Raw genomic sequence first — 25,461 nt, 5'->3', positions numbered from 1 at the left:
CAAATATTCAAAAATTCAAAAAGTAAGTTTATTAGCTTGATATAATTAGGTCAATGCAACCCTATTCTAATCTCAATATTTTTCATAGCGAATTACATGAACGTGACAAATTCATCTGTATGAAGACGGGAAGATCCACGTCTGATTGACGAGGGACGTTAATCCCCCTGAGGTTACAGGTCATGTTTTCACGGCTCTGCCACATTAGTCATTCTAAGGGACATGCTCAACTCAAGGAGGGGAAGGCCACCCTGAGCTGTCAGCTGCTCCTTGAAGAGCTGTGAGTTTTTACTAATCGTTAGGCTATTACTCTATCATTCAATTCTTCAGGAACTGACCTGTTGTTAAATTTTTTATTTGACATGTTAAAAATTAAATTATTTCATAATTAAAATTTCCTACTGAATTTGTGGTTCAGATGAAATAAAGAATTTACAGATTGCTTGATTTATTTTATACAGAGTGAAAATTAAATCAAATGATCTAAGTATTTGAAAGCAAATTTCCGGATGAAAGCTATTTCGAGAAGGTTTGCATGTGGTCACCACTAGACATACTTGTTCAGCCACTCAAGTAAATTCCTCCTCGCCTCGTCAATATAGGGCTTGTCTTCAGGAGAACAATCTTCCCTCTTCCGATGCACGAACCCGTGAGTTTGCCCAGAAAACGTTTTGATTTGGTATTCCACCTTGCAGTGTTCTTTCAACTTCTGGGTCAGCAGAGAGACCTGGTAGGCAAAAGGTTTCATGACAACATGATTTTAACCCTCTAGTAATATTTCCTATTCTCCAAATCTCCTGTGAAAACGCATAAAAGAGATTTAACATCAATGCTTTAAATCAAGTTCCACAGCTATAGTGAATTTTTTACTTTTAATTTTTTTTTTTTTTTTTTTTGTGAGGGAGATCGGCCCTGAGCTAACATCCATGCCAATCCTCCTCTTTTTTTGCTGAGGAAGACTGGCCCTGGGCTAACATCCGTGCCCATCCTCCTCTACTTTATATGGGACGCCGCCACAGCGTGGCTTGACAAGCGGTGCATCAGTGCGTGCCGGGGATCCGAACCAGGGCCACCAGCAGCAGAGCGAGTGCGCTCAACTCTTACGCCATGGGGCTGGCCCCTTACTTTTAATTTTTATAACTGACACAGATCTTACCTTCGGCAAAGGAGAGAATTCAGAGCAATACAAAAATGATACATCAATTATTTGAAATTGTATTCATATATTTTAGATATTATTCAATATATAATACTCAATATATCAACATATAATTCAATATATTCAAATATAAGTTATTTGAAGTTTATATTAATATAATATATTGGTTATGAATAACGACAATAGGGCCGGCCCTGTGGCTTAGCGGTTAAGTGCGCGCGCTCCGCTGCTGGCGGCCCGGGTTTGGATCCCGGGCGCGTACCGACGCACTGCTTCTCCCGCCATGCTGAGGCCGCGTCCCACATACAGCAACTAGAAGGATGTGCAGCTATGAAATACAACTATCTACTGGGGCTTTGGGGGAAAAAAATAAATAAATGAATAACGACAGTAATTTGTCGTATAATAAATGACTGCTTTGGAACCACAGTTTTCCTCTGCTTTTTTCTTATCAACGTGCTGGATTTAACACACCCATGTCTTAAGGACACAGACTTTGTGATAACTCGTGGGTTACGAGTTGCAGGGACGGGGGTCTGGCCTACTTCTAGGCCCAGTGACCACGCAAAGAGCACTCTGAGGGGTTACGATCCCACTCTAAATTCCCAATAAAACCCTCCTTTAAAACTTTAATGTTGTCGGGGCCAGGCCGGTGGCTCAAGAGGTTAAGTGCGCGCTCCGCTGTGGTGGCCCGGGGTTCGCCGGTTCGGATCCCGGGTACGCACTGACGCACCGCTTGGCAAGCCATGCGATGGCGGCATCCCATATAAAGTAGAGGAAGATGGGCACAGATGTTAGCCCAGGGCCAGTCTTCCTCGGAGAAAAAAAAAAAAAAGGGGGAGGATTGGCAGATGTTAGCACAGGGCTGATCTTCCTCACAAAAAAAAAAAAAACTTTAATGTTGAAAAATATTTGGAGCAACAAATGAACTCTTTAGGACGTTTTCCCCAAAATGTCAAATCATGTAATTAAATATAGAGATGAGAAGAAGAAAGATGCCGACTTACTTGCTCAAGAGGAATCACAGTATCGTTTTCAGCAAAAAGGAACAACGTGGGATTCTTTAAGTTGTACACGTCTTCGGAGTCCTTGATGATGCCTGGAGAACGGGGACAGAACACGAGGGTATGATTTCCACACACGAGACACGGAAAACGACATGAGTTAGGTTTGAATTTTCAAAGTAAAATATGTGCTTTGGGGGTTTTGTTTATTTTCTCTTTAGCAAGTCCACAGAAGTGGCCTGGCCTATAAAATCAGTCTCAAAGAGAAACTTATCCAGTCAGGGCTTCCCTCTCCCCACTTCATTCACTAGGAATCAGGCCATTAAATTATGGAATTAGACCCTGATGGTTGCTGGGCATGTAAATACACAGGAGCAGCCTGAAAAATGCTCCCTCTTGGTGCTGTGCCTCCATTTACCAAGAGGTGGTAACTTTCAAATCTGGACCATCAGACCACTATTGTTCTAGAAGTTTCTCACGGTCTACACAAGCCCCACGGGTTCTGACTTCAGTGTGCTCAGTGGCCTCATTCATTAGGTGGAGTGGCCATTTGACAGGGTATTTGTGCTCAGATGAGACCAGGCGTGAGACTCCCTAGGCATGGCACCTGGTCCCAGCAGGCCATCTGTAAAAATCAGCTTTCACCCTTCGTTTCAGAATTTTAGAGACCGTTTAGTCAAAAGCATGTTCCATTGGGGATTCAGACAACTGGGGGTGTTGACCGCTCCTGAGGAAAATAAGCAAGTTTTGCAATATGATGCCATTTTTAAAGTAGTGTTAAAGACAAGATGATTCTGACACTTGGTAGGGAAGGTTTTATCCAAGAGGGACCACTGCAGGGGGTTTTGCAGTAGGGCAGAGATCCGGCTCAACCCGAATACAAGGACAAGCGGGGATTTATGGCCAAGGAGCAGCGTGGGGTCAGTGGATGGAAAATTACTAAGAGGAAGCATCGGGGTAAGGAGGGTTCTGGCCAGACGCCTTGACAGGGTTCTTGCTGAAGGCAGGCCAGGTGACAAGGCATCCAGGGTGGGGGATGAGGCATTTCATCTGATATCACAGGTGAGGGATTCCCCCTACACTGACCCAGTGAGCAGGACAGAGCCCAAGGTTGGGGCTACTCAGAAAGGGGACTCACAGAGGGGCCTGACTCAGTTTGGCCAAGGAGAGAGACCAGTCAGTAAGTAGGAGAAAATAATGGGTAGCTTCTTTTTTCCATTTACTGTTGGCAGCACAGCAAAGCCAGGGAACCCAGAGAGCCTCCCCTCGCCTGTAACTCCTCCCAGGGAAGCAGGGAGACACGGGAAAGATGGCCACACTCCCTGATCTGCTCTGTTAAGACCAAGTCATGTGGCAGGACAGCTGTCTGATGCCCCAGGGCCTCTGAGTCCAGCCAAGCTTTGCAGCCCATGCACTGCACAACAGCGGCCAGAAGGGGGCGCCGGCGAGGCATCCACGCAGGAGCGCCTGTGGCTATTATTTCACACACAGCCCTGCACGGGCCAGGGAAGTCAAGTTACTGAGTTTATTTCCTTTTGTGGAAGCAAATATTTAATGGGCTTTTTTAAATGCTAAAAGTAAGTGAAAATACCACAGTGAGGAACCATTAAATATAGTAGTATGAAAGGCCAAATTTCCTGTCTTATTCTTTTTTTAACATTTTTATGGTCTGAATGCTTCTATATTGTGAACTTAGTATGCCGTTTCTATACACAGACAATGTTCTTATTTCATTGCTCGGATACCTTTGGTTTGTTTTGGCTGAAATGTTTAGGTTGCTATTTACACGCTAGAGTGGGTTTTCCTTTTCTTTCTTTCCTTCTTTATAGTGTGTGTGTGCGCGCATGCAGTTGAGAGTAATTCGTATCTTGGAAAAATATTTTCATAGATGTTCCTCGTAAAAACATTGTTTGGTATTAACCATTAACACAAAAACAAATAGGGGGCCGGCCCGTGGCGTAGCGGTTAAGTGAGCGTGCTCCACTGCTGGTGGCCCGGGTTCGGATCCCAGGCGCGCACCGACGCACCGCTTGTCAGGCCACACTGTGGCGGCGTCCTACATAAAGTGGAGGAAGATGGGCACCGATGTTAGCTCAGGGCCAGTCTTCCTCAGCAAAAAGAGGAGGATTGGCATGGATGCTAGCTCAAGGCTGATCTTCCTGACAAAAAAAAAAAACAGAAACAAATGTTATCCCCTTCATCCTAGGTGAAGAAGTCGAGCCCTGGGGTTAGGTGACTTTCCCAAAGGCACGCTGTTGGGACCCAGGACTCCTTGCTCCCAGGGACATCCTCTGGTTCCTGCATTACAAACTTCTACCTCTACCTGCAAATTTTTAAAGCCAATTCCCATAAGATGGGCCCTCTCTGCACAGTGGGGCTCATGGTTATCACCACTCCACCAGGCCTTCTGTTTTCATCGTGTAAAAATGCACAAGGCCTATTTACCATAGACAGACACTCCTGCCCTGATTTCTGTGTATTTCAGCATCACATGATGGACACCAACTCCACCCCAGCAGAATCCCACGATGCCAATTTTCCGGGCATGATACTGTTGTTTCAGAAACTTCAAGACAGCATCAACCTCTCTAGAACAGAAAGAAAAGATATTCAAGACTCAAGAGGTATTTTGTGAGCCCCTGGGAAGGGCGCTGGGCAGCAAGTGCCATGCTGCTGGGAACCGGGCTTTCTCAGCAGCAGTTTCCTGAGGCTCTAAGATTCCTACTCTCAGAGCTTCATCCTGATCCTCCTGCCCCAGTGGAGTGAGGAGTGGAGTGACGCATCTCCCACAGGGCTCCTCACCAAGCCCAGCCTCCTCCAACCACCTGACAGGGCCGCAGGCAGGCTCCTTGCAAACCCCAATCAGACGGGCTCACTTCCCAGCTGAAAGCTGAGTGACAGCCTTCCACAACATCGGGATACAGGCCAAAGGCCGCGCACGGCTCCTAAGACCTGACCCCAAGATCTGCCCCCACCCAGCACAAACCAGTCTCCTCTCTCCTCTCGGCAGGCACTAGCTGCAACTGGGCAGCTCCCCAAACTCTGTCTGACTTGGCACATTCATTCCCTCTGCCTAACAACTCAACTCTGAATCGCTCGTCTCCTCGCGCCCAAAGAGCAGAGCAATATTTGGAAAGCCACCGGGACTATTTAAGCCACGAAGGGACCAAGAACACTGACCCTCGTCTTGCAAATGGTTCGTTTACAAATTGGTTGTTTGGAACTCAGAAGCATTTTCGACTGGAAGCAATATACCAAAATGGAGGCAGGGCTGTAGGGCCAGCTCAGACAGTTCTGTTTGATCTGATAAGGAAGAAATGCTGTCTGTTTGCAATTTAAAAGTAACAAAAAAGGAGAAAGCAATTCTATTGCACTTCCTTTTTTTCTTTTGATCATAACTTATCTTTGAACACATTTAAACACAGGTACCATATATTCTGTGTGCAAGTAGTTATTTCTCTAATGTTAGAGGAGCAATAATTAAGTGATTCTGCAAAATAAAATGGAATAAGCAATAGTTTTTGTCATTTTGGTTTTTAAATTTTTCTTGAATGCTTTGATCTTAAGAATAATTGAATGGGAGGGAACAAGGAAGAGGGCATTTCTATAAAAATTCTGTAACTGACCCCAGGGAACATATCTGTGCCTTTGTTGCCTAATCTGTGCCCCCACTTTCTGGGAGCACCAGGATTGACATTTAAATGAACCTCCCCTCCCCACGCTGGGTCCATATACTCTGGGGGTTCTGCCCTGAGTTCCAGGAATGGTGTATGTGGCTCAGGCCTGGCCAATCTGAGCACAGCAATTTCCTAGCCATATTGATCGGTGTAAGGATGGACTTGTGACCCAGTCATAACCGTTAGGGCAAAAAGAATTTTGCTGGGTTACTGGGAAAGGGGCCAAGAGGGAGGCTGGAGCTGCTGCAGCCATCTTGCTACCCAGAGGCAAAAGCTATCTGAAATTGGAACCAGCATACAGGAAACGGAGCTGAGAGATGTTGGGAGGACAAGTCCTGGGGATATCTTCTGAGCTATGGACCAACCCCTGCCTGAAGCCAGAAACTACCTCTTTTCAGTTCCATAAACCAATAAATCCCATGACTGCTTAAGCAGTAAGCATTCAAGATGGGTTTTCTATCACCTGCAAACAAGACACTTGACCAGATACGAGGACTTCACCCTACTTTCAAAGTTAGTGTTTCCATTTTATGTCTCATTTTGATTGAAAACGTGCGGCTCTCCTTTGCCCCCGTGGAGGAGCACCCCGGGCTGCTCTGCTGCCTGCCAGAAACCATCAGTCTGATTTGTGTGCACAGATGGAAGGCAGACCCTCAGAGCTTTCCTTAGAAAGTAGTGAAACGTCCTTCCTCCCCCACCCCCCAGCTGAATTTCGTATTCTTAGCATCACGGTCTCTCTGGTTCTCTTCTGTTTCTACTTCTAATTTACTCTAAATGTCTTGCTCCATTTTGTTTTCTTAGGGTTGTAGGTTGAGTCCCGGGGAGGAAGCCTTGGAAATGGTAAGTGTGCGGAAGGTTTACTCCCCAGTAATCCGGAGTCAGCACTGTGGCAGGGAACAGAGCGGGGCAGGACTGGCAGAGGGAGAAGCTGGGCTGCGGTGTCGTCCCCACGAAGGTTCAGCCAGCTCTACAGGGGCACTCTGGAGCTGGGGCGGCCCTTCAGGGTCCCCCGACTTGGGGTGAGGGTGCCAGGCCTTCATACTCCTGCAGCGAGACTCCCAGGACAGGGCAGACTTAGGACAGGTGGCTGACATCCTAGAGGCAATCCCAGAGAGAGCCATGGCCCTGGTCTCCCCCTGCAAGACGCTGAGGATAACACTCGCAAGTACAGTCCCGGGTACCCGGCCAAGCTGGGAGCTCCCAGGGCAGCGTGCAGCCTCCCCTGGTCTGCACGGAGACCCTGGGGAGACCCTGGCCCCTGCAGGCCTGGACACCTGGCCTGAGCCACAGAGCACTGCTGCTCCGCACAGGCCCCCCGGAAAGAGGGTATGGCCCCAATGAGCGTTGGGAGCGAGGCAGGGCTGAGGAGCCAGGAAGCGGACTCAGCAGGCCCCTTCCAGCTGTGAGCGGAGGTCTGCCCAGGGTCCACCAGCCCAGAAGACAGAGGGGCCAGCAGCCCTGAGTCAGCTCCAAGGGCAGGGAAGCCCGGGGCACTCTGGCAGGAGAAGAAAGAAGTGGGGAGTTCCAGGGACCAAGTGGCCACAGGCAGGGGCCACATCATGATCAGCTGCCGTGACCCGGGCTTGGGGGAGACTCACGTGCAGGGAGGGAGAAGTCAGGTCATGGGAGAGGAGAGCGCTGAGAAGGACAAATGGCCAAGGTGAGTCGGGCCGGTGTTGGGGACCCCCTTTGCCCTAGGCTCAGGTCTGCAGCAGGGGCCTGACGTTAGAGAGCACTCCTGCCTCTTTCCCCCTCCACACTTAGTCCTCAGACAGAAGAAGAGGGGATCCAAGTGGCAGCTGAGAGCTCTAGTCCTTGCTTCTGGACTGGGCAGAGCTAATTTAATCAAAGGCTGCAGGCTTGAGGATTCCCCCACTTTTCTCAAAGTCTCCCTGGGCTGGGTGGGTGGAGGAGGGTCAAGGTCTAGGCTTGGGGGAGGGGGTGGCCCTTGGGGCCTCAGATCTAAAGCCACAGTTTCCAATCAGCTGAGCAGTAATGGGGGTGGCATTTGCTCGAGTTTCTTTTCTCTGCCCTTTGTCTCAACTGGTTCTGCAGCCAGGAGGGGAAAGAAGGAGTGTTGACCCTATGGACCCCGAAAGCCCCATTGTCAAGGGAAATCGTACCACCCAGTGCTTTGGCGAAGTTCTCTCGGCACCGGAGCCAAGAGGAGTTGCTCAGAGAGGGAAGCAACTGCGCTGGCCAGGGCAACAAGCAGCATGCTTGTTGGTTTCTAAGCTCCCAGTCCATAAACTTGCTAAATGAAAACGTATCCCTTGTGCTTTAGGAAGGACTCCCTTAGCCGTGGCCTCTAAGTCCTACACGGAGGGAGGGTGGTGGTGTGTGAACAGTGAGGCTGAACCCACCCCACCCACCCCCGACCTCGCCACTTACTTATCGATCTTTCTGGCATTTCTTGTTTTCACCCACTCCGGGAAGATGGACCAGTCCCCAGAGGGGTCCCACGCCTCTTGCCCTACAAAGAAGTCTGGAACGATGGTTCTGTAAAACAGGGATATTAATTGATCTTCGTTTCGGAGCTGCTGGGACTCAGTATCTGCTTACCTTCTTTAAGAAACCTGCTATGTCAGCGGTTCTGGCTCACAGGGAAAGAAAAGGAGTAGTCAAGAGGGCCAACTTTGATGGCAACAGAGGCCAGCTGGCGCCAGGCCAGACCATCTGGGATTTCACAACCGTAGGTGAACCAGCTTTGGCAGTCTTACAGCTCGGCTCATCTGAAATAATGAGCCAATCCGGCCGGCCCGCGCCCCGCGAGATATCACAGCACAGGGCGAGGGGACCTGTAGCAAGGGCCTGGGGTGGGTGCTGCAAGGGCCCCTCCTGTGCCCAAGGAGTGGCACCTCGCAGCCAGCCTCTCCCGTTAGCCTCAGGCCAGAAGGGCACACCTGGTTAGCATGTCCAGTCACTATGACCAAGCAGTTTTCCCAGCCACCGCCCATGATGCCAACAGGGCACAATTTCCTGCCCAGAGGGTATAGTCTACAGCAGCTTCTAAAAGGGGCCGCAGAGGGAAAACAAGCAGGCCAGAATGCAGGGCCATCTCGCATGTAAGTCAACCCCTCTGGCCAGGGACCTATTTCCTTAAAAAAAGGGTCATCGCCATGGAGGGAGGAACAGCTCCTCCCCCGGGGGTGGAAGGAACACTGAAATTGGGTTAGAAGAATCTACGTTCAAGTGTTCTGCCCTGTAACCTCAACAGTCATTTAACCACTTTTAGCCTCATTTTTTTTTTAAAGATTTTATTTATTTATTTTTCCCCCCAAAGCCCCAGTAGATAGTTGTATGTCATAGCTGCACATCCCTCTAGTTGCTGTATGTGGGACGCGGCCTCAGCATGGCCGGAGAAGCGGTGCGTCGGTGCACGCCCGGGATCTGAACCCGGGCCGCCAGCAGCAAAGCACGCACACTTAACCGCTAAGCCACGGGGCCGGCCCCACTTTTAGCCTCATTTTCTTGACCTGACAACTAGAGACTGAACCCTGCACCGCCCACCCTCAGAGGATTATATTGAGGGCAAAATGAGTGGGAAAGGGCTTTGTAAAGCCAGGCGTCTTTACTCATTCTTCATGCTCCGCCTCCATCTCAAGGAGCCACCATAAGACATCAGAAGTCGTGACCCCATTCAGTCTGCTGGTTGCAGCTGGGTGATCTGCGGCAACTGCTACCTCTCTTTATGCCCAGGTTTCCTAATCCGAAAAATGGGAACAACGACGGCCCCACCCTGGGGAGTTGTTGGGAGGACAAGGGCAATTATCCCTGTAACCCCCTGAGCCCCTGAGCACGGGGTCTGGTCAAGGTATTAGGCAATTGGTGTGGGCTACTGTTTTTATTCCTGGGCTTTCCCCTAGAAAGTGGAGTTGCCTCATTTTCCAGAGGAAATGTAGGGGCATGAAAAAGTGAAAGATCAAGTGGAAGTCCTCTTCTCCATCAACACTACATCTGCATCTCGAGCGAGTGGGCGAGCTTCCTTTAAATCAATTTCTCTAAGTAGGAAAGCGAGGTAGGTACGCCCTCTGATGTCCAGCCTCCCTTTTGGAGAAAACAAAGGAAATCCGGAGGGCGCCACACTCAGGGTTTGCTGGGTTTCACGCTTTCTGAAGCTGGAGACGAAGGAACGGTTCCTCCTCTCCTCCAGGCTTCACTGAAGCTGTTTCCAACACCAGGGGCAGCGAGAAGCAAACAGGTAGGTGACAGTATTCACCGAAGGGGCCGTGGCCACGTGATCTGACTAAGGCGTAACCTTTGGGAGATGAGTGAGGCCTCACATGCTAGTTCCAGAACAATCTAGTTCAGACAAGGCCATGACAGTTTGTGTTTAGACCGGGATAATCATGGGCGCCCTGCCTGTGAAACCTGACCCAAGGCTGAGATGCTTCAAGGGCCAAGTAATGGGTGCATTTCAGAGCTGGCGAGGTCTGCCTCAGGGGTCCTGCACCTGTGTCCCGCAGGGACCCACATCAAGAATGTCCAACAAGCGTCCCACTAGTCTACAGGGCCAGGCACTCCCGGGAGGAGCTGAAGCCCGGGCAGGGGTTGCAAGCAGCTGGCTTCCACTGGACACCAGGTGGGTGGTTAAGGGGCAGATGACATTCCCCACTGACCTACCCCCCAGTGAGAGAAGGAAGTAGCTAATGTAACTTAGAATAGTCAGGGTTTTTTGGTTTTGTTTTCCCTGAAAGGAACAAAACAGATCACAGAAATTTACAGAATTTAAGCAAAGGAACTGAATTTTATACATACGTGTATCCATTTCCTGCAATCATGTCAGCTATATATCTGGTATTGGGCAATTGCCAGCCGAATATATCCTGAATGATAATCACAGCTTTGTCCGTGTCAACGGGGGATCTGGTGACATAAGCCTTGATGTGCTCCACTTGAACTTCATGCCCCATCCCTCCATACTCGAGCTTATGGCCAATGTCACAGGGACAAGGATGAGCTTCGTTAGCCATTAGAGATATTTAAGTCGGGCTACAGAGAGAGAAACGTGCATTATATTCTGAATGGTGCAAATCCAAAAATCATAAACAGTAAGTAAACTAAGATGAGGAGTACAGAAAACAATTTAATTTTAACTATACTCATAGTGTATTCACGCAAGAAATCAATGATCGTTTCTCGTTCTGGCAACCGCAGACTAGGGCTAATAGGAACCCATTCCCATTACACACACCAGAAATACTAGAGTGAATGTAACCAACAAATAAAGATAAAAATGGTGGAGCTCATAGGAAAAAAGGGAACAAGCCCCAGCCGGGACTGGAGACGAAACTGGAGAGCCAGGGTCAGGATGGCAGGAGCAGATGCTGCGGGAGCCCAGGGATGCTGGGGACAGGCCAGACCCAGGAACAAGTCCTAATGCAATTCTGTGTCCAGTGAGGCCTGGGGACCCCAAGAGACAGGATTTGAAACTGAGACCTCCCCACGCAATGTCAGAGCCATCAAAGGTTCATATTTAGTGGGGAAAATAAACACAAAAAACAACAACAAAAGAAAAACTCTGACAACCAGGACTAGGAAGATGCTAAGGAAGCCCAGGAAGGGAGAAAAGCAACCAACCCCCCAAATTTACACTGCCCTTTCCAAGTAGGAATACCCAGGCTGAGAAATTAACATAATGCTGACCCTGGGCAGTGAAGTCCCCGGGCCCCTGGCAGAAGCAAACGCAATTCACTTTACAGTAAGACTTTCACATCCAGGCCAAAAAACACTGCCCATCAGAGAGAGGCTCACTCAAAGAGCTACACACAAGGAAGTGCTCCAAATCCACAATAATCAGGAGAAAGTTATGGAAAGAGTCGAGAGTCAGGTAGAAATGAGGAAGGGACCCGAGCAAGTCTGACCAAATAAATAGAAAGCACGAAATGAGAAGAAAAAGAAAATTAAAAACCTATCACCTACAAAGCAAGAAATAATGTGTCTGAAATAAATCCAAATACATATAAATAGATTAAACTCACTATTTGAGACAGATTCTCCAATTGAATTTTTAAAAAGACGACGTTCTAGGGGCCGGCCCAGTGGCGCAAGCGGTTAAGTGCGTGCGCTCTGCTGCGGCGGCCCGGGGTTCGCCGGTTCGGATCCCGGGCGCACACTGATGCACCGCTTGTCAGGCCATGCTGTGGTGGCGTCCCATATAAAGTGGAGGAAGATGGGCACGGATGTTAGCCCAGGGCCAGTCTTCCTCAGCAAAAAAAAAAAAAAAAAAAGGAGGATTGGTAGATGTTAGCTCAGGGCTGATCTTCCTCTCACACACACACAAAAAAAGACAACATTCCATCAGAGAAGAGAACCTGGGAATGCTGAACACGAAGATACAGATCTCTTCATTAGCAATCAGAGAATATACAGTCTTTTCAAGCAGATGTGAACAGTTACCAAAACTGCCCACGTATTAACCCAGAACTCAAGTCAACAAAGATTTTATATAAAACATGAGATATTAGTACAATGAAGAAACTATCATAAAAACTCAAATGGTTTAGAACTGAATCACAGCGATAACACTATGTAGCAAAAGTTGAAACAATACACTGGTACTCAGAGAAATATTTATAGCCTAGATTGTGTCAGAGAAGAAAAAACTTTTCCTCTACCTTCTTAGGTTCAGTGCTGGGGGCCTGTGAATTTAACTGACAAAAGACAGATTAACAGGAGAAAAGGCATATGATTTTTATTAATATTTTTAATTTTAAGTACACAAGGCCTTCACAGAAAAGAAGTCAGAACCCAAGAAATGGTTAGACTCAGGGCTTATATACCATTTTAACAAAGGGTGATAAATTGTGGAGAAGTGGTTAGGAAATATATGGGGAGAAGTGATGGAAGATGAGGGTTATTTTAGTAAGGTTTGTTTATGCAGACTCATCTCGGTGACAGCTCTCCAACTCTGGTGATAAGAATCGTCCCTTCCTCCTGGGTGTGAAGGGGAGGATTGATGCCCTGCTTTTGGACAGAAAGGGGGAGGGCAAAGTGCTCTTCTGGTGTCTTGTTTCCCAATTGCCTTCAGCTCAAAATGATGAACATGACAAAGTGCCATATTTTGGGGCAACACATTCTGATCCTCTTCAACAGCATATATTAGACAAGAGGAAAGAAGGAAAATAAGCTAAGCATCTAATTAGAGAAGCGAGGGGAAAAACATAGAATAAACCCTAAAGGAGAAAATAATGAGATTAAAAATGATAGAAAAAGATTAAAATTTGATTTTTTTGAAGAGTTGTAAGCAAGGCATATCTCCAGCAATATGGATCACTAAGAAGGAAAGAATGATAAACATACACACAACAACAACAAAACACTACGTGGAATGAAAGAGGTGACATAAGTAAAGATTTTGTCTTAAAAATCATAAAAATTAGTATGAAAAACTTTATGCTAATAAATTTGGAAACAGAAAAAAACTGACAAATATGCAGAATGCCTAACTTTAAAAATCTATGTAAAAGAAGAAAAACGGTGGTGAGACAGCGCCAGACTAAAAGAAATTAAAGAGAAATCATATGGGGGACAAGCGAGAAAATGAATATGGATGACAGCTGATATAATAAATTATTATTAATTTTCTAAGGTGTGATAATAGTGGTTATGTAGGAGAAAGCTCTCATTTTTAGATATGTGCTCCGGCGCTGGGAATGAAGCATCAGTATCCGCAATTTACTCTCAAATGGTTCATAAAACACAAACGCACTTGGGGCCGGCCCGGTGGCGCAGCGGTTAAGTTCGAGCAGTCTGCTTTGGTGGCCCAGGGTTCACTGGTTCAGATCCTGGGCACGGACTCACTCACTGCTCATCAAGCCATGCTGAGGTGGCGTCCCACACGGAAGAACTAGAAGGACCTACAACTAGGATATACAACTATGTACTGGGGCTTTGGGGAGAAAAAAAAAAGAAAAAAAGAGGAAGATTGACAACAGATGTTAGCTCAGGGCCAATCTTCCTCAAAAAAATAAAAACACACGCACAGACACACACATACAGACACATAACGCAATTACGGCAAATTTCGAACAACACTGAATCTAGATGATCAGTATCCAAGTTTCACTTTCTCTCAATTTTTAAGGAACAGCCAGGAGACCTGGATGGTTGGAACAGACCCTGGAGACCAGGAACAGAAAGATCAAGGGAGAGGGAGAGTGGGGGATGGTATAAGAGAGGTTTTGGTTCTTTGTTTTTTCCTCACTATGAGATGGAAGCCGTTGGAGGGGTCTGGGAAGAGGGGTGGCCTTATTTGACCTGACTTAAAAGTATCATCAAAGGTGCTGTTTTAAGAAGAGATCGTCAGGTGACAAAGGAAGAGAAGAAAGTCCAGTGAGGTGGCTACTGCAATGATCCAGGCAAGAGATGACGGAGCTTCCACAGGATGGTAATGGTGAAGAGTGAGGATGGTCAGGGTCTGGAGAGATGTTGCGGGTACCGCACACTGGTTTTGCTGGTAGATGGCACGTGTGGGGCATCAGACAAAAAGAGGAGTCAGTGATGACTAGGGTTTTTGCCTCAGCAACTGGAAAAGGACAGAGTGTCTTTAAGCGAGAAGAAGGGACTGCGGGGAGAGCAGGCGTTAGACCAGGACTTCAGTTCGGGGCATATACATTTGAGCTGTCCATTAGACACGCTGAGTGGACAGCTGGGAACAAGACAGAAGCTCAGGGCAGGCGTCCACGCTGAAGCCATGAATCGGAGAGTGATGAGCATACACATTCGAAGCTCATGATCTGCAGATTCCATATTGAGGAATTTGCCTACTCGCTAAGTTGACTCGTAACTCCACCACCAACACTCGCGGTGCCTTTGCCATCATCCACAGACCTGCGCGGAGCAGCGAAAACACCTGAGTCACTGACACGCACGGTCCAGCCAAGGCCGACCACGGTGACGCCCTGCCTTCCTGCTTCGGCTCTCCCATGGTCAACAAGTGTCCTTCTCGCAGTCGATTTAGTGCCACAACTTTCGCATTTTTGTGCTTTTCGTTAGTGATTTCATCGTTTAAGAATGGCCCCCACGCACAGTGCTGAAGCGCTGTCTGGCGCTCCTGGGTGCGAGGAGGCTGTGATGTGACTTAGGGAGAGAATCCGAGCATTGGACAAAGCTCAGTTCAGGCATGAGATTCAGTGCTGGCGGCCGTGAGTTCAACGTCAATGAATCACCAATATACATAAAATCAAGTGTCTTTAAGGAGAAACACACATCAAACACGGTTACGTACTGATCAGTTGGCAGCAATGTGACCAGAGGCTCGCAAGAACCTGCCTGTGCTTCCCCTCAGAGCAATGGTTCAGTATTTGCTGGTTCAGTGTTCACGTGACTTTACAGAACATAACTGTGAATAACGAGAATCAACTGTGCAGAGTATTGAAAATCTTGAGAATGAATGACATCATTCAGGGAATGGCAATAGATACAGAAGAGAAGACTCTAGAAGATTGAGCCGTGGGGTCCTTCAACATTAAAGACTTTGGAGAGATAAGAAGGAACCAGCGAACAAGTCTGAGAAGGAACAGCCAGTGAGAAGGGAGGAAAACCCCAGGCGTGGTGTCCTGGAGCCCAGCGAAGAAAGAGTTTCGAGAAGAGGACAGCATTCTGCAAGAGGCCTGAGGGATGCAAACTGAGGGGGACCACAGGGCTCAGCAAAGGAGAAGTCATGGTGAGCTCGGCGAGAACGGGCATGGAGGAGCAGGGTGGGGGACTGCAGTGGGCTTAAGGGAATGGGAGGAGAGGATGGGAGACAGAGAACACAGAAACTCTTCCAAGACTTCTGCCAGCAAGAGGTGCAAAAAGAGTGAGCAAAAGATGGAGGGAAGATGTGGAAACAAGTCTTTTTTTTTTTTTTTTTGAGGAAGATCAGCCCTGTGCTAACATCTGTCAATCCTCCTTTTTTTTGCTGAGGAAGACTGGCCCTGAGCTAACATCCGTGCCCATCTTCCTCCACTTTATATGGGATGCCACCACAGCATGGCTTGCCAAGCGGTGTGTCGGTGTGCGCCTGGGATCCGAACGGGCGAACCCCGGGCCGCCGCAGCGGAGTGCGCGCACTTAACCGCTTGCGCCCCTGGGCCGGCCCCAAGTCTTTTTTTTTTTTTTAATGATAGCAATTTCAGCATATCTGTATATGGATGAGAATGATACCATAGAGAGGAAAGCCACACCAAATCAAACCGATGGTGCTGGGGGGGACAGGGGAAGTGTCTCTGGCTAGGTGAGGGGATGGGATCAGCACCGTGAGGAGAGTGCCTTCTGTGGAAGCAGGGACAGGTCCTCCACGGCCCCAGGAGGGAAGGCAGAGGGTGTGGACACAGACACAGGGTGGGGTGATGTCAGGGCAGGAGGTGGTGGATGCTCCCTATCTGCATCTGTTTGCTCGGAGAACTAAGCAGCAGAGTCAACAGCTCAGAGTGAGAGCAGGGAGGAGGTCTGAGGAGAGAGGAGAAGCAGAAAAATGAAGGACCAGGGAAAGGTGAGTGGTCATCGAGCCCCCGCTGCAGGGTGCAGGTTTGGAGCAGGAGGAGAGATGCAGTCAGAACAGCCTGTGCTCTGGGAAGCCATTCCAGGGGCAGGAGGGCACAGGGGCTCCGTGATGGGAGGGCAGACTGGCCAGAAAAGGGATAAAAGATGTGGCGCAGAGAGACCCAGGTGAGAAAACAAATCACGGTGGATCCCTACCGACCACACACAGCAACTCCAACAGATGGTCAGAAACCTAAACAGGAAAGGCAAAAGCAAACTGTTAGAAGAAATAGGGGAGAATGCCTTTCTCTTGACCTTGGAGTAAGGCAAAATTTCCCATGCGAGACCCAAAAAAATAAACCATAAAGGAAGGGACGAATAAATTTCATTTCATTAAATATGAAATGGCAGCCTGCTCAGGCTGCCATAACAAACTACCATAAACTGGGTGGGTAAAAAACAGAAATGTAGGGGCCAGCCTGGGGGCCTAGTGGTTAAGTTCCTGCACTCTGCTTCAGAAGCCAGGCGTTTGCAGGTTCAATTCAGATCCTGGGCAGAGACCTACATACCACTCATCAAGCCATGCTGCAGCAGCGGCCCGTATACAAAATAGAGGAAGACTGGCACGGATGTTCGCTTAGGACCAATCTTCCTCACTAAAAATTAGAAAAAAAAACAAAACCAGAAATGTATTTCTCACAGTTCTGGAGGCTGGAAATCCAAGATCAGGGAGCCAGCATGGGCAGGTTCTGATGAGGACCCTCTTCCTCAACAGACATTAGACAGTGGTTCCTGCAGACAGCTGCCTTCTCACTGGGTCCTCACATGGCAGAGAGAGGGAGAGAGAGAGAGAAAAAGAGAGAGAGAGAGAAGAGAACAAGCTCTCTGGCCTCTCATAAGAGCACTAATCCCATTATGGAGGCACCACCCTCATGGCCTAATCTAAACCCAATTACTCCCCAAAGTCCCCACCTCCTAATACCATCACATTGGGGATTAGAGTTTCAACATATGAATTTGTGGGGGACACAATTCAGTCCATAGCAGTAGCCAATTGTGAAAAACACTTATAAGACAACCAGGGAAAATTTAACTGACTGGATATTCACTGTTGTTGAGAATTACTGTTAATGGGCGGGTGGAAATAATGGTATTGCAGTTATGTTTGATTTTTCTTAATGAGTCCTTATCTTTTAGAGCTACATGCTGATGTATATATAGATAAAATGACCAAATGTCTGGGATCTTCTTCAAAATAGCCCCATGGGGGGTGGGGGTGGGGGCAAGCGTCCATGTGTTACAGTATCAAACCGGGTGCTGAGCCCAGGAGCCTCCTTTGTATTAGTCTCTCTACTTTTATATATGCTTGAGATTTTCCACAACAAAAAGCTTTTAAATTTTTATTAAAATTTTAAACACTATAAGATAAAAGGCTCCATAAACACAGTGAGAAAACAAGATACAGACTAGAAGAAGATACTATTCTCAAAGCAGAGGACTTCGTATCTAAATAAAATATACAAAGAATTCTTATAAATCAACAAGAAAAAGACAATCCCAACAGAAAGATGCTCCAAAGATATGAACGGGCAATTTACAAGAGGGTACACCTGGGCCGGCTCCGTGGCTTAGCGGTTAAGTGCGTGCGCTCTGATGCTGGCGGCCCGGGTTCGGATCCCGGGCGCGCCCCAAGGCACCACTTCTCCGTCCAACCCGAGGCCGAGTCCCACATACAGCAACTAGAAGGATGTGAACCTATGACATACAGCTGTCTGCTGGGGCTTTGGGGGGAAAAAAATGAATAAATAAAATCTTTAAAAAAAAAAAAAAAAGGGTACACCTGAAGGGCCCATAAGCATATGAAAAGATACTCAACCTCACTGGTATTTAAGGAAATTATACTAAGAACAACAAGGCATCATTTTACATCTTGCAGATTGGCAACAAGTCTACGAACATCAAGAGATCGTGCCCATGTATGGAAATGGGAGGGAGGGTAAACTAATACAAACTCTGGAAAGCAGTCTAGAAAGTCAATGACAAAGACACCTTGCAATCCAGAAATCCCAAGACTGGGTGTATTCCCTAGAGAAGTTCACACTCTGTGAGTGTGTGTGTGTGCGCGCGCGCGTGCGTGCACACATACGGTGGGTATGGAAGATGGCTCTTGGTGGTACAGATGTAGTGGCAACAAGTGGAAGCAATCTAACTGACCACCAGAAGGAGAATGGGATACATTGTGACTTATTCATTGTTGTAGTTTGAATTGTGTCCCCCAAAAAGATAAGTTTAAATCCTAACCCCCAGAACCTGTGAATGTGCCCTTATTTGGAATAGGGTCTTCTTATAGGTAATTAAGTTAAGATGAGTCATCCTGGATGAGGGGGGGGGATGCACACTTAACCCCTTAGCCACCAGGCTGGCCCCGAGACTGCTGACTTTAATTGTATTTGTTACATTTTATTTCCTTAAAAAGTTTTGATTTAAAACAACACTAAGATATCACCTCACGCCCGTTAGAATGGCTATAATCACCAAGACAAAAAACAACAAATGTTAGAGATGATGTGGAGAAACAGGAACCCTCATACACAGCTGGTGGGAATGCAAACTGGTGCAGCCTCTATGGAAAACAGTATGGAGATTCCTCAAAGAATTAAAAATAGAGATGCCCTATAACCCAGCCATCCCACTACTGGGAATCTATCCAACGCACCTGAAATCAACAATCCAAAGAGGCTTATGCACCCCTATGTTCATTGCAGCATTATTCACCATAGTCAAGAAGTGGAAGCAACCTAAGTGTCCCTCAACTGACGATTGGATTAAAAAAATGTGTATATATACAATGGAATACTACTCAGCCATAAAAAAAGACAAAATCGTCCCATTTGCAACAACATGGATGGGCCTGGAGGGTATTATGTTAAGTGAAGTAAGCCAGAAGGAGAAAGACAAACACTATATGATCTCACTCATATGTGGAATATAAACCAACACATGGACAGAGAAAACTGTATTGTGGTTACCAGGGGCAGTGGGGGTGGGGGGTGGACACAAGGAGTGAAGGGAGTCATATATACGGTGATGGACAAACAAAAATGTAGAACCCAAAATTTCACAATGTTAAAAACTATTAAAACATCAATAAAAAAAAATTTTAAAAAGTTTTGATTTGAAGTACAGGGGACGAAATGTTAATATCTTTTAAATCAGGGTCATTAGAATATGGGTGACTGTTATAATATTTCCTGTACTTTCCAGAATGTTCTAAATATTTGTCACTAGAAATAAAATAACTGAATTTTAAGGAAAGAGAAAGTAAGAGCGAGTCATTTCATCAAAGAAAATTCGACTCTATTTTTCATCAGCTACATTATAGAACTATTACTAGTAAGAGAAGTCAGAACAATCCAGTATCAACGGATTGTAAATTTGATGTCCCACTGCACACTATTTGTTGAGAACTGATTCCTTAGGCTGATTTCTTACCTGGGCTGTCCTACGAGGATGCAGAGACCAGGGGAAACCCTGGCCATTTCAAAGCAGCCTCGAATATGAATCTTTTACTTTATCTTCAGTTGATAACCACCTACAGCCAGGAGAGCCGCTCTCTGGACTGATCTCGCAAGTTTATTCTCCCACAGAAAGGGGTACTGGCCAGGAGCGGCCGGGGTGTGCCGCATGTAGAAGGCTGGACTCCTGCCAGACCCTTCACGTGGCACAGCAGCTAAGCCCAGCCTGAACAGCCTGGGTCAAGGCCACAGTGGGCAAGGCAGACAGTTTCTACAGACTGCACCCACCATGGGCCCTGGCAAGAGCCCAGGGAACATACATGCCCTTGACGCTCTTCTGACTGTACTCTATGCCAATTTTCTGTATGTACCTTTCAGGATTTTGGCTCTTTCCCCCCCAAATGACACATTTGTCAAAACATAATTTTCAGGAAAAATGTCAAACCATGACTCTCATACAGATATAACAATGAACTCATGAGCCAGCCCTGGTGGCCTAGTGGTTAAGTTCAGCACGCTCCGCTTCGGTGGCCCAGGTTCGGTTCCCAGGCGTGGACCTACACCACTCGTCACAGGCCATGCTGTGGCGGCCACCCACGTACAGAATAGAAGAAGACTGGCAATAGATGTTAGCTCAAGGTGAATCTCCCTCAGCAAAAAAAAAGGAAAATTAGCAACAGATGTTAGCTCAGGGCAAATCTTCCTCAGCAAAAAAATAAACAAATAAATAAAAAAGAACTCATGTTAAGAATTTTATTTTACTCATATGATAGGAGAGAATGAGGCAAATGTTACAGCTGGTTCAAAGGGAAAAAAAAGAAGAGCACAAATTTATACGGAGTAAAGGAATGCTGAGATTGCAAATGGAGACAAAACTGATTTTTCCACAGGCAGGGAGGAAGCCAATTAATTTTCCACCAGACAGGACAGAATTTACAAACCTATCAGTTACCCACGACTTACAAAGAGTTGCAAAATGGCTCAAATACAATGAATAGGGCTAGAATTAGGCAGCCCAGAGGGGAGTGCTAATAGAGGATGGATACATTTCCACTGAAACAGTTTTTTCTATGTGACGTTATAGGGTCATTCATTGTAAGTGATAATGTTTCAGTTTCTTCCTATAAGGGGACGGGACCGTGGGTCTGACAGGTATGATAGGGTCCTCATAAAATGTGTGTCAGGAAGGGCTTTTCTGTATTATGGCAAGTAGACTTGGCAACACATCCTGGCCACCTGAGATCAGATCTGTGGTCTCCACTGGGGAAGCTTCTGGAAGTCAGGGTCCTCTTCATGGCACCAGGGATGGCCAAGACATGCTCCTGCGAGGAGACCCTGGCAGGCACATTCTTTGGCAATGCCACACTAAATGCAGCACCAAAGCAAAGGATTCCCCCATAACATTCATGCAAGATGCCACATGTGTGAACGATCGCGAGGCCCACTCCCCTACAGACTGACTTTTATGGTCCCTTGACAAAGATTCTCTCCTTCACCAAACTCTAGTCAGGCTCCTCTGAACTCTCTTCTCAACTAGGCCCTGACTTTTGGGCTTCCAAGTTCGTCTCTGCATCGTTCAGTTTTAGTGAGAATCCTGCTATGTCAGTTTAGCAGAACTCCCCACCCTCCATCTCTGATTCAGTTCCTCATCCTCCACCATCCCTCAGGGGATGTCTCATCACCCTGGCTTGTCTTCCGCAAGAATCCTGTCGGTTTAGCCCGAATCCCCTTATCCCTGACGTTTCGTTAGTAATTTTCCACCCAGTGATCCCTGCTTTGCTCCTTGGGTATAAATTCCCACTTTTCCTTGCTGTATTCAGAGCTGAGCCCAATCTCTCTCCCCTGCTGTAACACCCCCCTGCAGTGGTCCCCACACCTATCCCGAGGGTCCTGAATAAGGTCTGCCTTCCCTTTAACGAGCGTCACGAATGAATAATTTTTTCTTTCACACCCTCAGCCCTGCTTCACACAGCAAGCGCCTCCACAGAGTTACAGGTCAAGACCCATGGGGATCACTGACGCGTGTTCAATCCGCAAATTCCAAGGAGCTGCCCATCCTCCCTCTGCTCCTAAGGTGTAACTTCCTGCGGCATTTCTTTCCTCCTTATACATTTGTGCTTCTTGACTTCTTTTCTGAACCAGTTATAATACCTGCTTGGCTGCCTCTTAAATGAATAAAACAGAATCTTTAACGTGCTCATTTTTATATCTGTATAAGAGTCATGATTTTTCCTTTTGCAGAAAATTATCTTTTAATAGTGTAATAGAACAACATTCCCTTTTCTCCACTGGCAGTCAGAAAGGCGAGAAATGGGTGGTAAAGTACGGTCGGGTGAGCGTGGTTTTCCTGCCTGCACACCCCCAAGGATTTAAATAACTCAGAAGTCAGACTTCGCAATGCAATAAAGTCCTCCCCCAGAAATAGAGGAAACAGATTTCGACGCACAGAGGAGATTGGCGTAGATGAGATTGTAACAAGCAAACAAATCAAGGAATAAATTGCCGGAAGCTTCAGAGATCTAGAAATGGAAGCCATCTGCAAGTGCAACAAAGGCAACCCTGAGATTATACAGGAAGGCCGTGGCTGCCGGGGAAGATCCAGAGTTTTCCTTTATTGGGTAACCACTGAACTTGCATGGCAATAGATTTTCAATCTTGCAGCTGGAAGGGCAGGGCCCCCACTTATCCATACTAGATTCTGTGCATCTCAGCAACTCCAAATATTGAGGTTTTAGCAATCATGCTGTCTTTTCCATAGGGTCCATGGTCCAGGCAGCATTAATTAGGAAGTAGATGTGATGAGCGCACACTGGCCTGGGGACATGCCTCGCTGCTGCTTTCGGCCTTTCCTCGGGCTGTTCCAAGGCCTGGATGGCACTTCCCCAGAAACCCACAGGCAGAGCTCACTTCTGACCACCTTATTTTAAATAGGCTTTGAAAACAACAGGTGGCATTTTCCATCAGCAAGGAAACCTCAATCTAGTACCCAGTGCTAGCAGGGCCTGGGATGCGGGACACCTTTGCCTCCCGACCCACATGGCTGTGGGTGTGAACTGTGCAGTCTTGCTTGAGTACACGTACCGGGCCTCCAGGAGGTCACACTCGTAGCCCCAGAATGTCCTCTCTTAATATCCATCCTTAAAAAATACTGCCAAATGTGGAGAATGATCTTCATGCCAACATGTTCATTTTTTCCCCATAGTTTTATATTAGCAGTAAAAACGATACAATCAAAATGTTCAACTGTAGGAAAATAGTTACAAAGAGTTCATATACAGTATGACTTCAACTATGTTTTAAAAACGCATAGCTAAACAATACCAGAAAACATACCAAAGTGCGGTGGCGGGGGTTGCTTTTCTGCAACAACAGTGTACTGCTTTGATGAAAGTCAGGATTTGAAAATGGACTTTGATAGGCTCATTACCTGTGCACATGGCAAAGACCTCCTTTGCCTCGTGCAAACACACGTGCGAGCTAGAGCCGAGCAGAGCTACCTGCGCCTTTCCGTGCCCCGTGAAGCGCACGTACCTCGTCCCGCCGCCCGGAGCCTGCTGTCTGCCCGCGCGCGCGGAGGAGGGTGACCGGAGAGCGCGGCGCCGCAGCCCGGCCGGGCCCAGGGGAGACGGTCACGGGCAAGCCGAGTGGGAGGCGCCGCCTTCCCGGACAGACGGAAGTGGACGCGGTGACGGAGGGCGGCGGGAGCCCCGCGGGCCAGTGGCTGTGCCGGATTCCCAGCCTCCCGGGAAGGCAGAAGCCCGAGGGAGGGGCGCAGGAGAGTGGAGAGGGGGCAGGAGAGGGCGGGGCAGGGGAACTTGGAGGGAGGCGGGAGGGAGGTGAGTAGGGAGAGAGGGAGAGAGGGAGGGAGGGAAAGAGAGAGGCCTGGAGAAGGGAGACTGCCGGCCTGAGAAATTTACCTAGGTGCCTGGCTCCTAAGACCTGTAACTTCGTTGTAAATCAAAATTAGGCTGTTTTTAAAAATAAATTATTACCTATTTATACTGCCCTCCTCCTACGCCCACTCTATATTTTATCTGGTCATCTGACTAAGGTGGTGATAACCAATTCAACTGGCTACAGAAGAAGGTTAAGAAAGACCCCAGGAAGAAACATAATTAGGAAAGTAAGTGACAGCTGGGAAAGGAATAGCAGCTTCCTGACGCAACAAGAATTTAACCAAAAAACTTAGCACTGGAGAGATAGAACCTTATTAATTTAGATGCTTCTAATTGGAAAATGTGTGAATTCAGAGTGAGGATGACCTTTTCCTTAAGAGACCTTTTCTGCAGAGAGGTGGCAAATCAATGATATAAAAAGATGATGAGGGTAAGATTTGTGAGACTTGAACAATCCAACTGTTAAACTGTAATTTTCAGAAAACAGTAAAATCATGATGCTCACACACATATGAAAATAACGTGTTAAAGATTTTATTCTACTCATTAATTAATGAGGAAACCAGGCAGATGTTAAAACTGGTTCAAAAGAAAAGTCAAAAAAAGCATGCATTTTCACTCATATGTGGAAGATTAACACATGGACAAAGAGAACAGATTAGTGGTTACCAGAGGGGAAGGGGGTTGGGGGGGCGGGTGAAAGGGGTAAAGGGGCACATATATATGGTGACTGACAAATAATAATGTACAACTGAAATTTCACAATATTATAAACTTATGACCTCAATAAAATAATATAAAAAGCATGCATTTATATGGAGTAAAGTGCAGATGGAGGTAAAACTGGCTTTTTTCCCACAAGATGGGCAAGGTGGTCAATTAAACCTCATAAGGACAGAATTTGCCTAACATTTGTCTACAACTTACCAAATCGTAAAATAGCTCCAAGAAATTGAAAGACAAGAATAGGATAGCATAGAGGGTGTCCTCTAGATAAGCACAGTTTTCCAACAAAACACAAAATTGTTTCTATAAGACTGTTTTTAAGCATCTTCCAGCATCTTGGAAGTACTGTTTACATGGAAAGACTAGATATGACTAATTACACATCATTTTTCTCTATTTGCTGGTTAGCTCCTCAAGTATCATTACTAACTTTTTATTTAATAACGTTTATTAATATGAGGGATTTCACATTCACAAGACTCTATGACTTGCTGCAACTTGCTAGCCCAGTGTTAAATTTATGCATATACTTAGTAATAATAAAAAAAAGTAGTTGCCCCCTGATCAGTCTCAACTGGCAAGGTTGTGCTCTAGATTCCAAGTCTATGAGACAGCCCTATGTTATGAAATACACCTCTGCCACAGCATTCAAAAACAATTTATGTCTACCATTTTTCCACCTATTTTCCTAAAACTATCACGCAGATCTACGGTCTACTCATTGTCTTAACTTGCACCTTCCACATGAGCCAGGCTGGAATCTTCCTTGCTGCCCTTTCTTTCCTTTGGTTTTCCCACTTTGGGGACAGCTGCCCTCTCTCTTTCCATTTATGCAAAACCTCTCCAGCTTTTAGAATTCTTCTCCATGAAGCTTGCTTGAGTGCTACAACTCTTTTGATATTCCCTCATCTGAATTCCTAAAAAAATGATTCCTTTGGCATTTTGTACTACAAACTGGGTCATGTGTCATCTTCTAGATGATGAAAGCCTTGTTTTCACAAATGTAGTAACCTGAGG

The 25,461-nt window shown here is 46.8% G+C and overlaps 1 protein-coding gene across 3 annotated transcripts; it reads right to left on the bottom strand.

Moving 5' to 3' along the window:
- Window positions 1–6: 6 nt before the first annotated feature.
- On the bottom strand, window positions 7–23,459 carry CMBL (carboxymethylenebutenolidase homolog). 3 transcript variants are annotated; one of them, XM_058564354.1, is made up of 6 exons: window positions 23,354–23,459; window positions 10,599–10,832; window positions 8,232–8,339; window positions 4,609–4,751; window positions 2,167–2,258; window positions 7–727 (listed from the first exon to the last, which is right to left on the bottom strand). In XM_058564354.1, exons 2-6 carry the CDS (start codon window positions 10,811–10,813, stop codon window positions 548–550), a joined length of 738 nt encoding a protein of 245 aa, XP_058420337.1. In that variant the 5' UTR covers window positions 10,814–10,832; window positions 23,354–23,459; the 3' UTR covers window positions 7–547. The 3 variants fall into 3 exon arrangements, with proteins under 3 accessions (XP_058420337.1, XP_058420336.1, XP_058420338.1); XM_058564353.1 differs by lacking the exon at window positions 23,354–23,459 and adding an exon at window positions 23,156–23,347; XM_058564355.1 differs by lacking the exon at window positions 23,354–23,459 and adding an exon at window positions 23,250–23,347.
- Between the last annotated feature and the right edge of the window lie 2,002 nt (window positions 23,460–25,461).

This window comes from Diceros bicornis, chromosome 20, assembly GCF_020826845.1.
Source record: "Diceros bicornis minor isolate mBicDic1 chromosome 20, mDicBic1.mat.cur, whole genome shotgun sequence".
Taxonomy (NCBI): domain Eukaryota; kingdom Metazoa; phylum Chordata; class Mammalia; order Perissodactyla; family Rhinocerotidae; genus Diceros; species Diceros bicornis.
This window is presented reverse-complemented; position numbering and strand designations above follow the sequence as displayed.